This window comes from Chionomys nivalis, chromosome 7 (genome assembly GCF_950005125.1).
Source record: "Chionomys nivalis chromosome 7, mChiNiv1.1, whole genome shotgun sequence".
NCBI lineage: Eukaryota > Metazoa > Chordata > Mammalia > Rodentia > Cricetidae > Chionomys > Chionomys nivalis.
Window position 1 is genome coordinate 88,216,767 of NC_080092.1, and position 17,057 is coordinate 88,233,823.

The 17,057-nt window shown below is 40.8% G+C and overlaps 1 protein-coding gene across 6 annotated transcripts in view; it reads left to right on the top strand.

Moving 5' to 3' along the window:
- Helz (helicase with zinc finger) overlaps window positions 1-17,057 on the top strand; it is a 153,132-nt gene that overhangs the window by 73,801 nt on the left and 62,274 nt on the right. For 4 of the 6 annotated variants that reach the window (XM_057773581.1, XM_057773578.1, XM_057773580.1 and 1 more), the window contains 6 exons: window positions 1,933-2,266; window positions 3,047-3,177; window positions 8,052-8,231; window positions 8,688-8,792; window positions 13,909-14,087; window positions 16,580-16,698. In XM_057773581.1, coding sequence (XP_057629564.1) covers window positions 1,933-2,266; window positions 3,047-3,177; window positions 8,052-8,231; window positions 8,688-8,792; window positions 13,909-14,087; window positions 16,580-16,698 — 1,048 coding nt within the window. The remainder of the gene's footprint in view (window positions 1-1,932; window positions 2,267-3,046; window positions 3,178-8,051; window positions 8,232-8,687; window positions 8,793-13,908; window positions 14,088-16,579; window positions 16,699-17,057) is intronic. The other 2 variants (XM_057773583.1, XM_057773584.1) reach the window with 2 other exon arrangements.

Consider the following 17,057-nt stretch of genomic DNA (forward strand, 5'->3'; position numbering starts at 1 on the left):
ATGCATCTTTAGCATGCGGCTAGTCTCCTGCAGGAAAGTCTGTTTTTTGAGGTGTTTATTTTCTAGTGTGTCAAGGCACTGGTCAGTGTCACAACAGGTTCTCTTGCTGCTGTCAGGCTGTGGGCTTAGTTCTCATGAATAAAGTGGTTGAAAGGAGAGTTTAGTATATGGTGATAGAAACATGACAGAAAGCCATGTTCAAAGTTTATTATAGTAACATAGGTTAAAAATGTTGAGTTGAAAATGGCCTAATCAGTAGTAGGGACCCATGGTGCCCCTAGAAATTAGGGCTTTGTGAGAATATAGTGGGGGGAATGGCTGTTCGTGAGACGGGCACAGTGGATGTAACTCAGCTTCTGGCTTGGAGACATAACTGAATGATGGAGCCTTTTTGCATAATGTTAGAAAGATTTGATTTGGAGTCACGGGTGGAGAGGTCAGAGGTTATTCGGTGTTACACATCTGGGCATGGAGAATGCAGGATCAAAGGTATCTGTTAGAAGGTAAGATGAGGGCACACTGGGGCTTTGAGAAGGTGGCTGATTTTGGATGGCAATGGAGGTAGTTAGGTAGCTGAGAGTCCCTGGAGGGTGTGACTCTTGAAGGGAGACTTTAGAAGCCTGGACATGACCTTGAGCAACAGAGAGAGGTCTTGTTGGGCAGCTGTGTTAGAGGCAGTCCCTTCCCTTCCCTTCCCTTCCCTTCCCTTCCCTTCCCTTCCCTTCCCTTCCCTTCCCTTCCCTTCCCTTCCCTTCCCTCCCCTCCCCTCCCCTCCCCTCCCCTCCCCTCCCCTCCCCTCCCCTCCCCTCCCCTCCCCTCCCCTCCCCTCCCCTCCCCTCCCCTCCCCTCCCCTCCCCTCCCCTTCCCCCCTTCCCTTTCCCCCTTCTCCCCCTTCCTTCCCTTCCTTTCCCCTCCCTTCCCTTCCCTCCTCCCTCCTCCCCTCCCCTCCCCCCCCTTCCTCTTTTTTTATTTTTCAAGACTGGGTTTTTTGTGTGTAGCCCTGGCTGCCCTGGACTCACTTTGTAGACCAGCCTAACCTTGAACTCAAAGATCAGCCTGCCTCTGCCTCCAAGTGCTGGGATTAGAGTTGTGAACCACCACACCTTGCCAATACTTTAACTGTGTAAGTTAACAACTTTTGAGTCTTTGACACCTTCAAGTACACCTTCTCTCATACTCACATGTACATGAGTGTCCCGATTGTTGTCTCTAAGATAGGCTGAGCTCTTTTCCACACAGTGAATGTCCCACGTGAGACTCACTTCTTTGTAATACTGGATACACTTTTATTCTGGTTGTTATTTATTATCATTACCGAGAGAGAAATGTTTTGGTTAGATTCTTTTGGTAAGATTTACCTGGCAAGCCCTCAGCTGAAAGTCCACTGTAGTTTTAATTCAGTGCCTTTCCTCCTAGCTTCAGTAATTTTAAAGTCTTAATTATCTCAACTATATTCAAACAGGTTTACCTATTAGTTAATGTGTTTCACTTATTAAAAATCACCTGTAGTTTACTCAGACTCACAAGAATTATATGTCCTTGTGCATGTGTATGTGCTGAGAGGCAGCATTCACATATGGGGTCAGATGACAGCTTTCAGAGTCAGCTTACTGCTTCCACCACACGGGTTCTGGAATTGAACTCTGCTCACCAGGCTTGGCAGCAGGCACCTTTACCCACTGAGCCCACTCAGGGGCCACACTCAGTCATCTAAAAATTATTAAAAATATTACTTTATGCTTATATAACTTGTCTTCAGCTTGGATATAGGAAAGAAAGATATAGTATATATAGATTTGTTAATTCAGTACAATGAAATTGATACAGAATTTTACATTTCCATATATTTATATTTGAATTTCTTTGTTGTATTTTTTAGTTCTTATGGTTTTGATGAGAAATACTCAAACTAGTTTTCTGCTTTCGATTTAGGTTCAACCTTAAAGTGCAATTGCAGATTTTAGCAAGCTTCATGCTCACTGGAGTTTCTGGGGGTGCAAAGTATGCTCAGAATGGACAACTTTTTGGTCGTTTTAAGCTTACCGAAACCCTTTCTGAAGATACTTTGGCTGGACGACTGGTGATGACCAAAGTCAATGCTGTTTATTTATTACCAGTCCCTAAAGAGAAGCTAGTACAGAACCAGGGAACCAAAGAGAAGGTTTATGAAGCTACTATTGAAGAAAAAACAAAAGATTATATATTTTTAAGGATATCCAGGGAATGCTGTGAAGAGCTTAATCTTCAGCCTGACTGTGACACACAGGTATGTTTGCAGGCAGTGCCTTCCCCAGTGTCTTCACCCCAGTGTCAGCTGTTGCCTGCTGCTTGTTCTCCCCTGCCGACCAGAAGTGCACTTGACTTTGAAGGCATATTATCCTGGGTAGTTAGAATTGCAGTTTCTGTCACCTTTTGAATTTAAGGAACATGTAGTATGTTCTAGTTTTGTACAAGCTTGAACTCTCTGATTAGACGTTTGACATTTGCAATGAAAGAGTAAGGTTTTTTTTTTTTTTTTTTTTTTAAAGCTGCTGTGACTAGGGCCACTGGATCAGCATTGTCTGCTTCCCTTCTTTTTGCACTAATGGTGTTTAGGTGAAGCCTGTGCCCTGTTGGCTGTATTTAACTGGAAAGCTAGCCTGTCTTTTTGAAATAGACCATCATTCATAGTCAGTCTGTACAGGGTTGTAAGGTCGATTATCACTCAACATGTGATACTACACACTTGTTCTTTTGTTATCAAATGTGTTCTTCATGGGCATGGTCTGCTCAGACACTCTTTATCTAGCATTTATAAGATTTTGGTTCTTAGTATGTAAAATGAGGTCAGTAATAGCATGTATGCTGTTAGTATCATTACACAAGGTCATCCATGGTAACTGCTTGTTACAGTGCCTAACAAATGCTGCCCATGGGATATAATCATAGTCTGAAAGAAGCTCTAAACTTGTCCTGCAAATTGTTGTCTCCATGAAGTATTTTTGTGCACTGCCAATAGTGATGTTGGTGTAAAAGCTATTTTAAAAACGTTCATTTTGTATTTCAGGTTGAACTTCAGTTTCAGTTGAATCGACTACCCCTCTGTGAAATGCATTATGCACTAGACAGAATTAAGGACAATGATGTTTTGTTTCCAGACATCAGTATGACTCCTACCATACCTTGGAGTCCCAACAGGTATGAAAAGAGATTTCTTAGAAAAAGGAGGATGTTAATATTAAATTGAATTCCTGTATCAGTTCAAGCACACTTGCTTGCTCGCTTCTTTCTTTTCTTTTTTTTTTAAGACAGTGTTTCACACTATAACCAGGCTGGACTGGTAGTTCAAGTTGACCTTGAACTTGTGGTAATCTTCTAGCCTCCGTCTCCCCAGTACTGGGGTTGCCAGTGCAAGCTAGTACACTGAGCTCAAGCCTGCCTTTGTTAGACAGCTTGTCTGTGTTCTTCAGGAGATGAACGAGACATTTGACATTCAGACTGGAGATTAGTTCTGTGGTTTCTCTCAGTGATCTCAATTTGATAGAACACTGAGCAGCTTAGGGATAGTTCCAAATGGAATTCTGACATGACAATCATGACTTTTCTGTAGTGGTTCAGATAGATACAACGGTTTTGGACGTAGATGGTGTTGTGATTTAGCAAAGTGGAGGGAGAGGTCAGAAATATTTCTTCAGAAACTGCTGTCAAGTTAGGGGTTGTGCAAATAGCCATCTGCTTAACTGTTAGCTCCACTTGAAGTTAAATGAATTACTGCTGGTTTGTCCCAAGAAATGCAGCTGTGTAAGTATTCTTTGTTACTGGTTACTGTCCCATTAACTTCTGCTTTCCTAGCTCACTTGACCTTAGGAAAGTATCTAAGTGACTTTACACATAAAGACATGCTTGGGTGGCCACTGGGCAGAGTGGTGGTCCTGTGCCCTCCTGATGGATGTCTTGGCATCTTTAGTGATTGATTACTGTTGACAAGTAAAGAGTGAACACAGAGGACCAGATGGTACATTTTTATAGATCAGGCCTAGAAGGATCAAGACATCCAAGTCCATTCAATATTCCATTGCTTCTGGTCCTAAAAACAGAATAAAACATGATACACATTTTAGTACAAGCTTTCTATTACTGCCTCACCCCACTTCTTTTTATTGCCACGTTTCTCAACAGGCAATAGTCTGCGTGTCTCCCAACATTCTTCATTTACTGTGACTTTGCTGCTCATTGTCCTGAAAGTAATTGTAATCTGATCATAGAAACTCAGGGACATCCCAGCTCTCATTTGGTTGAGCTTTGCATCCATCTCTTTCTTTCCATTCTTATAACTGGTGCTGAGGTTATACTTGAACTATTTTGGTGACATTCTGTTGATCTTTCATCCTGCTGTCTGTATCTCTGTTGTTTGACCCAACCTAAATACTTCTTTCAAAGTTAGTTTTTAAAATAACCATGGCATTTCATCATGTGTAGATCTTTGGATAAAGTCTGAGAACCTGATGCTGAGCTCTGTTCTAGCTTCTCACTGACTGCCTTCTAGTCCTGTCGTCTTTTCTCATTCCCAGTTCTAGGTGCATTCAGTTGTCTTGACACTTATTATGCCTTCCTGTACTTATTTACCTCCTTATGTTTTTGTTATTCCTATAAAGCTTTTTAAACATTATGGTAAAATCCATGCAACAAAGAATCCATCATCATTAATCATTTAAGAGTCTAGTCTGTTAGCTTAAATACATTGATGTGACCCTGATGCTGTGTACTCATTGTGTGTCTCTACCTCCTCATCTCTGTTCACAGCTGCATGGTTTCCTCTGCTGACCAGTCTTTGATCGGGATCAGCCTTTTGAAGATCGTTTGGTACTTTAGAGTCACATGCAGCTTAAGTGCTCACTCTTCAAGTAGATGAGCAGGATGCTTCTGTTTCATTATTTCAGCACCTATTTACTGAGTCCCTGCTGTGCCAGTTTTGGGCTTTCCAGCATGATCTCTCTAAATTAATTTTTGTCAGTTGTGTACATTTCAACTTTTTTCCTGAACTCCAAGCTTTGTAAAATATGAGATCATGTCTTACTTATTTTGACAATCAAGAGAGTCTTGTACATTGAAGTTAATGTTAATTTCAGGTTTAAAGAGGAAGTTAATATTAATTTCAGCCTAGTGAAGCTTTTGGCATTATGACTTGATTTGCTCATTGTGTCCAACAGTGCTACTGGCTGGCTGTTAAGTGCAGAAGTGCCAGAAGCTGTCACAGAGCAGGATGCTTTCAAGCAGGGCCAGGCTTGCCCACTACAGTAGGAATAGTAGAGGAGGGTCCTGTGTCTAGGACCTGAGATGCCAGTAGCCATGCAAACCCTTTTCTGGAATCACAGGGATTTTATTTTATTTTATTTTTTATTTTTTCCATTCAAAAATTTGCATTTCCTCCTCCCTCCCCCTCCCTCCTTAAGAGAGGGCATGGAACACTGCCCTATGGGAAGTCCAAGGCCCTCCTCCCTACTTCCAGACCTAGGAAACTTTGTATCCAAAAAGACTAGGGTCCCAAAAAGCTAGTACATGCAGTAGAAACAAGTCTCAGTGCCTTTATCAATGGCTTCTCAGTCAGCCCTCACTGTCAGCCACATTCAGAGAATTAGGTTTGATTGCATGCTCATTCAGTCCTGGTCCAGCTGAATTTGGTGAGCTTCCATTAGCTCAGGCACACTGTCTCAGTGGATGGACCAACCCCTCGCAGTCCAGACTTCCTTGCTCATCTTCTCCCTCCTTCTGTTCTTCAACTGAACCTTGGGAGCTTTTAGATAGACAATGAAGCCGAAAAGTCATTCTTGAGCATGTAGCCTATGAACTAATTGTAGGAATGAATCGGGCCAGAGGAGGAAAGGCTTTGAATTAACATAGTGCTGGGAGTGAAAGAATTTTTTTTCATTTAAAAATTTTTCCCCCTGAAACTAAGCTTGGATAGAATGTTTTCAGCTGTGGAGACAAGGCTCTGCAGCATGCATGCTTAGGTTGCTTTCTTACTCAGTGGTTGGACAATGACGATAGTTGCTTTCAGATTCTGGCTTTCTTTACGTATTCATTATTTATTGCCAGAAATTGCAGAGATAGCTGACATCAACAAAGTCTCAGATCTGCTCTGAGTCCCTTACACTAAAACAGTTGATAATCAGAATGGTCTCCATAGTTAAGGAATAATATTGACAAATTTACAGAATTGTTCCTTAAGTTTGTTGTTAAACTCTTAGCTTTGTAGTTAATATACAGAGTCCTATATCTTTAGCGTTTTGTAACTCATGCTGATGGAAATGGCTGGCTGGTATGTGTTGTTTTGTTTTTTTAATGTGTATTATTCAAGTAATGTCTTTTCCTAAAATCATCAGAGAATATAGAAATAGAAGCTAAAGTGGATTAAACTTTTGATGCTCAAGTATTTTTCCAAACAACTTTAGATTTAGAGTGTTTTAGTTGATGCAAACATATGCAAAGTATCATTGGCTTTAGGACGGCCGTCTAGTACCATGTCTTACCTTTGTAGACAGAGGGAAGGTTATAGACGGCAGGGGATCTTGGAATTGCAGTGTCAGATTGGGTGGGTGTGTGGAACTGCTTTCTGAGCTGAGCTTCTGTAGTAAGTTGAGTTACAGAAGCCCAGAGTCAGGTAGCCAGGACTGGGGCAAAGGCCAATAGTGTTGTCACAGACCACATCACCTTTCCTCCTGGCCTATAATAACATGTTGGGAGTTTTGTTTTTTGCTTTGTTTTCTGATGCTTGTTGTTCATTGGGTTTGTGTTGGCTGCTCGAGATTTATTTACCTTGTGCTCTTTGCAACCAGAGGAGCACAAACATGAATAGGGCTTTCTTGACTCAAAAAACCCAAAACACTGAGCATTATTTGTTTGTTTGATGGTTTGTTTTGTTTTAATAGATGTGGAGGCTGTTTTGAGAGACTTCTTCCACTGTCAGACTGGCCAGAGTTGGGTCTCCAGAAGCTAGGCTCTGTAGAATAGAAAGGCAGAGGAAAGCGGTGCTGGGGATGGTTTGTGGGTAACCATGCCAGTGACTGCCTCATGTCGGGTCTGGACGTGGTGGTCACTTAGAGCTCATTTCTTCTTTTGTGATAGAAGATAGAGCATTGCCAGGCACTGGAAGAGCTATGATTGCAGAAGCTGGCCATTGCAGAGGGACTCTGAAGTAAGGTGCTTTATGTAGTATATGGTCAGAGTTCTCTTTCCTTCCTCACTAAGAGGGACTTTTGGTCTCAACTCTGTCCTCCTGCCTTTGGTCGTTCCACAGATACTTGACAAGTTTAGCTGATATCTTCACACACCCTTCTGTTTTAGCTCATATCTCAGCACTTTTACCATAGCTGTTGCAGCATTAGTATTTTGGTTGGCGTTGTGAAGAAGAATGCCGTTGATTCTTTACTTTCACCTGCCTCAGCATCTGGTGTCCATTGATATCTTCAAATCATAACCATGTCGGAAGGGGCGCTCGTGGGAGCGGGTTCATTACACAGCCACATGGGCTGTAGGTGGTTGTCACTCTGAACAGTAGGAGCTGTGTGGGTGGATGGCATATGTGGGAAAATACCAGAAAATACGCCATTTCATCTGGGTTTGTTATCTTAAAAAAAAACCCTGCTATTTAATCAATATTTTAATCAATCTGTTACTTAATCAAATATCTCTTAACCAGGGGGATGTGGGTTTTTTCCTTTTCTTTGTGTTCCAGGCCTGGATGGAGATCTTCCAGTAGGTCAGCAGTAGAAATTTAGATAGTTGTTTTTTTGTATTCTGTTACAGCTTCCCCATTATGGGGAGCAGTTTTTTTTTTTTTTTTTTTTTTTTTTGGTATTTTGAAGTATTGCCAGCAAGTAGACTACAAGTGTTTGTTTTCTTTAGATTAGTATATAACTCAGGTTAGTTTTGATTCCTTGCAGAAGAGATTACATTGACTGTAATCTGGAGAGGTGTTAGCATAAGTGTTGGTTATTGTAGATGCTGTGCTACTTGTGTAGGTGTGTCGGTGAAACTGACAATATTGATGTGCATGTTTGTATTTTCTACAGACAGTGGGATGAGCAATTAGATCCTCGACTAAATGCAAAACAGAAAGAAGCTGTCCTGGCCATCACCACTCCTCTCTCCATCCAGCTGCCGCCTGTTCTCATCATTGGACCCTACGGGACAGGCAAAACCTTCACTCTGGCTCAGGCCGTCAAGCACATCCTGCAGCAGCAGGAGACCAGGTGAGTGGAGGAGGCATTACTGTCTCCTTAGCCAGACACAGTTTCTCTTCTTGTTTTAAAGATAGAATGAGGGCCAACGAGACAGTTTATCCAGCTCTTAATCATTAAAGGAAGAGCAAGACCTCAAAGTGATGAAGTTTGTATTCTCTTAGAATATGTTGTTTTAGAAACTGGCAATGTAGACAATGAGAGTTTTTAACATAGCTGCCAAATCTTCAAGTCTGCTAAGGGTTAGGTATGTTAGAACTCAAAGAGCTGGGTTTAAAATATTTATTACAGACAGATTTAAAATTTATTTGGGGGAAGTCTCTCCTAAAGACATCATGGGGTCCTTGGTGAAGACTGAGCAGGGTGAGGGAAATGGACATATAAGATGGCCACTGCTCTTTTGGTATTATATACTGCTTGACTAGCTTTGTGTTGTGTCATTCTTTTTATTTGCACCATTTATTTCAGCAGGATTCTCATTTGCACCCATTCTAATAGTGCTGCTGACCTCTACATAAAGGATTATTTACATCCATATGTAGAAGCAGGCAATCCCCAGGCAAGACCTCTCAGGTATTTTTAAGGCTTATTATGTATCTGTATCGTTCTTTGTTATTCTTAAGAAAAGGTGTCTGTAAAAGATTTTAGAGGCTTTGGAAACACCTAAAGCATTTATTGTGCATTGGCATTTGAAGGTTATGTCATTGGAAGAAATCCTTAAATTAAGGCAAAATGTAAAAATTGTTGACCATTTTTGAAACATTACATATACAGAAAGACATCCTTTTTTAAGTTTCTCATGTAAAACTGTTGTTACGGTTGGAGTAGATTTTGGTATGTACATCTAAAAAATAGTGTAAGATAAGCAATTAGCTTAAATCAAATTGAGTTTGGTTACTAGCACGGTTTGCATAGCAGAGAAGTCATGTAATAACAGTTCTTGACGGAGTCAAATTTTAACTGTGGTCATTTACTGGAAGCTGCACATTAGAGAAGCATGTGTTCTTCACAATTCTGCAGCACTGTGAAGATGTGTTCAGGACTTTTTGCTACCATGTAAGAGAAAGAGTATCAAAAGAAATTTTCCATTGCTGTAGAAAGGTCCAATGATTATATGTGGACATAAAATATACTTAAATATAGACTATGGGAGAATAAAAATCCTTTTCTTCAGAAAACAATAAAGAATCATAAGTAGTTATTTTATTATATCATTTAATTTTGTTATATGAATTAATTATTAGTTTTGCCATTTTGCAAACTAATACACCATGGTTTAGGTTGGTCATATGATTATTAATTATTGCTTAAAATTAATTTCTAACCACACTTTGATTCATAATATACTAACCTCTTATTTCTAGTCGAGTCCAGGCATGGAAACATGAAGTTATGCTATTCTTTAATTCCATCACCAAAACCCTTTGAAAGTGTTCAGCACAGTGGTGTGGCCTGCTAGCACAGATGCCCATGCTGTGCTGTCCTCTCGCTGTAAAGACTAAGAAACCATCAGTGCAGTAGAATCAGTTACGCCTAGTAATAAAATACTGACCGCTTATCCCCTGAGCATGGGTGAGATGTTTACTGAAAGACGCCTTCACATTAGGTTGCGGATTTTAACCTCCAACCTCACAGTGGAAGTGGAGGAGCTAGCATTCTACCCTGAGTGTTCTCTAATGGAGAAGAGTTGATTGTTTTATTTAATTGTAGTGGTGTGTCTGTGTCTGTGTGTGTTGCATAGAAAATGTGACAGTCTTGGATATCATGGTGTTCTTGGCTTAGAAGCAGTTGAATGGAGCTAGTGGTGGCGGCGCACACAAGCCTTTAATCCCAGCACTCGGGAGGCAGAGGCAGGCAATCTCTTGAGTTTGAGGCCAGCCTGGTCTACAGAGTGAGTTCCAGGACAGCCAAGGCTACATAAAGAAACCCTGTCTTAAACCATAAAAAGCAAACTAAACAAAAACAAAATACTTGAGAGAAGCCCCCATCTTGCTTGGTGGACTTAGCATAGGGTATTTGATATTTGAGATAGTAGACTTCCATCATATTTCTAGGTTATATAGCCTTTCCACGTGCAATTATTTTGGGCTGTGAGGATCCACCATGACATGTGTCCCCATATGTGTAATACAAAGTGATTTTTCCAGTAGAGTGTGTTCAGAGTGGTCCAAGTGCAGAAAGATATCTCACTTTTTCTTAGCTCTCAGAGTTGTTGAATCCAAGATGAAAAAAATAATTATTTTCAGATTATTTCATTTAGTAAACAGAATAAAATGAAAAAGCGTCTAGCTTCCTGGAGTGTTTTCTTTATACAACACCCTACATACTTACTGTAGCTTTATTTCTCTAGGAGAGGTGCTAGCTTGCAGCTACAACCTAGGAGGGTTTATGTCTTGAATTCTTAGACTATATTAGAACATTAGCTGAGATTAGTTGATCGTTTTCCTATGAATCATAACCATGATAGATTTGGGAGATAGAGAGGATTAGAATGCCTAACTGCTCTTTGAGAGTTTTGCTCCTTTTGGTGGTTCTGGAATAGAACCTTATGGGCTTGGCCATGCTAAGCAAGTGCTCCCTGCTTGCCACATCCCTAGCCAGAGGAGAAAAAAAAAAATCAGCTTTACTGGAGTTGTTCTGGAATGTGAGAGATGGAACACAAGAGGGCACCAGATGTCTATAGGCTCCTGAGAGGAGAGCTGTTGATAGAAAGGCAGGCTGATATAAGTTGGCTGCTTCTCAGGCCGTAGTGTGGACTTGGCCCTGGGAACCAGACTACTAGTCAGTGAGGAGATAAAGTAGTAGTGTGGTAAGCACGATACTCAGGGTTAGGATTCATGAAGTTTCTGTTGCCAACTGAGCCTAATGTATTTGGAGTTCTTAGATAACATTTTAGATTACATTGAGTTTCGGTTTTTTCTTTGTTTAGAATTGGGGGATTTATATACATGTGTATATATGACAGTGATTTATATACATGTATATATATATACATGCACACATCCCTATAGACAGATAAGTAAACAAACAAATGAATAGAATTCAGAGATTTGAGAAAAAGAATATAGAAATCCAGATGGGGAATGGCACATGACTGTAATCCTAGTACTTGGTGAGGTGGAAGCTGGAGAATTATTACAGATTTGAGGTCAGCCTTGTAATATCAGGAGTCATAAGAGCTACACTGTGAGACTTTGTCTCAAAGTTACAAAACAAAAACAAAAACAAGGAAAAGAAGTATGAGAAAAGCACCTACTTTCCCTCCTTCTCGCCTTCCCTCCCTCCCTCCCTCCCTCCCTCCCTCCCTCCCTCCCTCCCTCCCTCCCTCCCTCCCTCCTTCCTTCCTTCCTTCCTTCCTTAAGATTTATTTACTATGTATGCAGTATCCTGCCTGCATGTATGCATGAAGGCCAGAAGAGGGCACCAGACCTCGTTACAGATGGTTGTGAGTCACCGTGTGGCTGCTGGGAATTGAACTCAAGACCCCTGGAAGAGCAGCCAGTGCTCCCAACCTCTGAGCCATCTCTCCAGCCTCCAGCAGTTTCTTTTTGTATGTGGATCTGAGGATAAGTTTCTGACCCTCGCAAGACCATAGTACAGTGGAGGCAGTTATCTGGAGGAATGGTGTTACTGCTGTCTGGGCAAGTTGAAGGCAGCTTCATTTCGGGTAGTCTTTAAAGAAATAGGTGTTTGTTTTTTTGTTTTTTTGTTTTTTTTTATTATAAAGGAATCATCAGTTTTTGACAATTTCTGTTCTAAGTGGTAACTTTTTTTGTTTTGTTTGTTTTCCTAGACAGTGTTTCTCTGTAGCTCTGGCTGTTCCTCGACTAGCTCTGTAGACTAGGCTGGCCTCGAACTCAGAGAGATCTGACTGCCTCTGCCTTTTGAGTGTTGGGATTAAAGGCGCATGCCACCACCACCTGGCTAGAAGTGACATTTTTAGTTGTTTATTGTATGTGAATTTATTATAAGACTTCAGTGAATTAAAATTACATATACCAAACTATTTTCTGTTTTAAGTATTAATCTGAATCTTATGGAATATGTAAGCTGGTTTGTTTCTAGGAATACATAAGATATGCTGTCACATAGATATTTCTCTCCTGTGGTGCTAGAAACCCAGAGCTTTGGAGCATATTAGTCTTTATCCCCTACATTTATACTTTCAATGATATATCTTGGATGATGAACTTAAAGACATCATTTGCCAATGTTAATTTTCTGATTTGAAAAATGTCACATTTATTTTATTTCTTTCTCTGCCTTTGTAAATACTACCCCGTTTATCTAGTTTCGAAAGCTAGAAGTAGGTGGCTGTAATCCAGCAATCAGGAGGTAGAGATGGGTAGAACAGGAATGCAGATCATACTCCATCTATGTGTAGTGAGGTTGAGTCCAGCCTGGATGATCTCAGACTCGCTGTTTCAAAAGCAGAAATGAAACAGAATCATCCATTGCCTTAAATTCTATCACTAGATCATTAATGAATTCTGTTGATATTACATTAAAATGTCTAGTGAATCCAATTTGTGTATCTCTGCTCTTATGTAAGCCACCATCATCTCATGTCCAGATCTTGGCATTAACCTCCTGACCTGCCTCCCTGTGGCTTTTGTACCCTGCTTTCCCATCCACCTCACTTAGGATTGTTCTGGAATCAACTCATATGAGCTTGTGAGGGCCCGTCATGAACCCTTTCCATGTTCATGTTTATTGACACCATGCAGATGCCTTGAAGTTGGCCATGGGAGCAGCTTTTTACATCACAGAAGCCAGCAAATGCTGGAGCCCTTACCCACATCTGCTTGTTAAACAGTGAGCAGTATGCCACCCTTTAACTCTCTCCCTAAGTGGATTCTGCCCAGAGACCAGAGTTGTCTTCCAGCAACATGAGGTATCACGACTGCCCTGTCCAGTCTGATGGCTTTTCATTAAACTCAGAGTAAAGCCAAAGCCTTTGTGGTTGCTCTGAAGCACTGTGCTGACGCACAGATCTTTGTCATGTGGTCAGTGGGGTGGTAGAGGCTAGAAGTTTAGGTTGTATCTGTACATCAGATCAGAGTAATCTATAGCTGATACCTGTTCATATTTTTTACTGTAGTTATTTGAAAAAAATGAAATTTCCTAAGATTTGTACTAAAGAGTTTTTGATTATTCAAAAATTTAATTTGTCTTCAGATTTCCGAAGCCCAAGTAGGGGTCTTTTTAAAAATAGTTTTAAGAACTTTTCTAAAGTAAAATTATTGCAAATTGTCCTAAACTGAAAATGTTATAAGCATACAATTTCATGGTTTGTGTTAGCATAAATAATTAAAATATAAGTTAAGTACATTTTTGTAATAGCATAATTGAAAAATGGTAGTTTGAGAATGAAAGGTTTCAGTTTTTAATTTTTAAAACAAACTGTTGCTTATAAAGCATAAATTGATGTATTAATTCTGTTGAAAGATTAATCTGAATACTTAAAAAAATAGGTATTTTGTGTTGCACCTACACTTTATGTTTATTTGATGGGAAGGTCATTGTGGGCATAGTGACAGTTTTATACTAATATTCTAAACTCTAATATGGAGTGAATGATTGAGATTTATTTGTTAATTTTTGGCACTATGGTCTTAAGTAACAGTCTAGTGTTTTAGTAATCAGCAACTATGACCGTCCTAACAGGAAGTGTGGTCCTTTCTTGTAGGGTGTATTTCCGAAACCGCTGGGTGAAGACTGTCCACCCGGTTGTGCATCAGTACTGTTTGATCGCAAGCGCACACTCCACCTTCCAGATGCCCCGGAAGGAAGACATCCTTAAACATCGAGTGGTGGTGGTCACACTGAATACTTCCCAGTACCTCTGCCAGCTGGACCTTGAACCCGGTATGTCCACTCACCACAGGGGCTTAGCATATACCTGACTTTGACAAGTTCAAGGCTGTGGGCCATATCTGGTCAGGTGTTTCTTTTGCTGCATGGAATGCAGCTGCCCATGCCCATTTATTAATTTGTTTCTTGTCTGTGGCTGTTTTTGTGGTGCAAATCTCAGGCGGAATCTTCAGCAGGTCAGCAGGGAAAGAAACTCTTTGGCCCTTGACTGAAAATCATTTGCCAGCCCCTAGTATAGTCAGCTCGCTGACTGCCGTCCCATTTGTGCTCTGGTCAGCCAGGTGGTTTTGTTGGTTAGTGACCACGTGAAGAATTCAAATGTGGACAGTGTTTGTGTGTGTGTGCATGTATGGTTTGTTGAGGTTTCCTAAGTTGTTTTTGCATCTTGTGTAGAAATAACAATCATGGCTCATGATTAAGGTTTCTCTTTTTTAAAAAGTTTACTTGTGTGTGTGTGTGTCTGCGTCTGCATGCACAAACAAATGTGTAGGTGTGTGTGCCTGTGGGTGTGTGTATGGAAGCCAAAAGGTGTCCTCTTCCATTACTCTTTGTTTATTCCTTTTAGGCAGAATCTTTCCCTGTGTCTGAGACTCATGTTGTCTTGGGTAGGCTGAAAGCCAGCAAGCCCGAGTGGTTCCCTGTCTGTGTCCTCTTTGGAGCTGGGGTTATAGGCATAGGCGGGATGCCCTACTTGATATGTGGGTGCTGCAGCAGAGCTTCAGTCTTTATCATTGTGCAGTAAGCACTCTTCACTGCTGAGCCATCTCTCTAGCCCCGAGATCATTGTATTTACACGCTGGTACTATGCCAAATCACTCTTAATTTTATTTACTTTTTACTTTTGTGTTTTTGAGACAGAGTCTTGCTTTGTTACTCATGTTTGCATTGAACTCAATCTTTTGCCTCAGCCTTCCAAGTACTAGGCTTCCAGGTGTGTGCCACCATGCCCAGCTCAATCTAATTCTATATGAGTACACAAATCTACGATGACAAGTGTGCTGAGTAGGATAGGACTTGACCATAAGACGATCATGCCACTTCAGTAGATACTTTTGCAGGGTTCTCACTGTTGTTGACATTGCTCTTTACGTTTCTGTCTCCCATTGGAATTGCCTTTAAAGCCAGTGACAAATTCTGTTGAACCTCTGAGTCCCTTAATGGCAGAGGGTATTCACTTTCTCTGTATTCCTGGTACCTGGCCCAGGGTGTAAACACCTAGAGTCCTCAAGTTTAACATTTTTAAGATTAAAAATTCTGTTTATCTTAAATGAAGGAATGACAGCCAACCTTTTTCTTTTCCCAAATGAAGCTCATTTTAATTTTAGAAAGACTTCAGAATTGTTAAGGGAGGGGACTAACCTGGGATTAGTGACTAACATGGGAAGTCGCCCCCGTGGGATGGGACTTTCTCTCCATGCCTATAGCTCTTAGTGGCTGTGAGGGCAATTCTAGGATGTGTTTCAGAGTTCATGGCACAATGGCAGCATTACTGCAAACAAGGCTCTTTGAAAGGTCAGTTGGGGAATACTTATTCAGCCCCCTTCCTCATCACTTGGTGCTGATACCTTGCACATGTGTTCTGCAGATAGAAAGCTAGATGCTGTAGCATTGCTTGGTGAGAGGCCAGGGCATTAAACTGTGTTTACTAGGGCTCTCTCTTGTTCTGGGTTCTGTTACATATTATTTCATTTCATTCTCTTATCAATCCTATGGTGATTATTTTATAGTTAACCAAGCTAACAGGGTTTCTCTATGTAGCTCTGGCTGTCCTGGAACTCCTTCGGTAGACTAGGCTGACCTCGAACTCAAGGATCCACCTGCCTTTGCTTCCCAAGTGCTGGGTTTAAAGGTGTGTGCCACCACACTTTGGCCCTTCTATCTTTTGTTTGTTTGTCTGTTTGTTTATAAATAAGCTTTACGAGCCAGGATTTCTCTGTGTATCTCTGACTGTCCTGGAACTCATTTTGTAGATCAGGTTGGTCTCAGTTCAGATCCCCTTGTCTCTGCCTTTTCTAACTTAACTAGTAGACAACAATTTCAGTATTTATGCAGCTCCTGAAAAAAAAAAAAAAAGATAACTAAAGAAAATAGTTAACCCTTTTTAATCTTTTTTTAAAAAATATTTAAATCATTTATTTTTAGTACTCTGTATCTGAGAGAGATTATGTGTATATGTGTATATATGTATGTGTAGAAGATATCAGATCCCTGAAGTTACAAGTAGATTTCAGCCATCCAACATGGGTGCTGGAAACCAGACCCAGGTCCTCTATAAGAGCAGTGCATTTGCTTAACTACTGAGTCATCTCTCCAGCTCCTAACCTTTTTAAAAAAAATCATGTCTTGATTGTTATCTAGATTGAGGATGACCTTAGGGTACTCATGACTCTTGGATTAACTGGGGAAGCTCTTTCCTTAGGGCTGTAGGGAGAACTACTTCTGTACTGCTGCTGTGATGTGTGCTCTGTTTACACTGTGCCTTCCAGGGTTCTTTACGCACATTCTGTTAGATGAAGCTGCCCAGGCCATGGAGTGTGAGACCATTATGCCACTAGCCTTAGCAACTAAGAACACACGGATTGTTTTGGCTGGTGATCATATGCAGGTAGGTGCCATCTTAGTCACTGTCTTACAAGTTAATACCAGTCTTTACCAGAGCAGGGACCTCATTCTAGGGCTTCTATTTACTAGATTAGCTCTGTTCTGTAAAGGTCAACAGGTGGGAAGTAGGTGATGGGGCAGGAGAGGAGCCTTGAACTTCTTGTAGCTGCATTGGGGAGACGATGTGGAGCTGCCACTGCGACATTAGCCTTGAGGCTATGACAGGACAAGACAAAGGATGTGATAGCCAAGTCTGCTGAGTGCTTCTGTAGTTCCCTACTTCTAAAATCTGTTTTTGTGAAGGTTTAATTTTTTAGTGTCTTATGAAATAAAGCATACTATTAAAATTATAGCCACAATTTC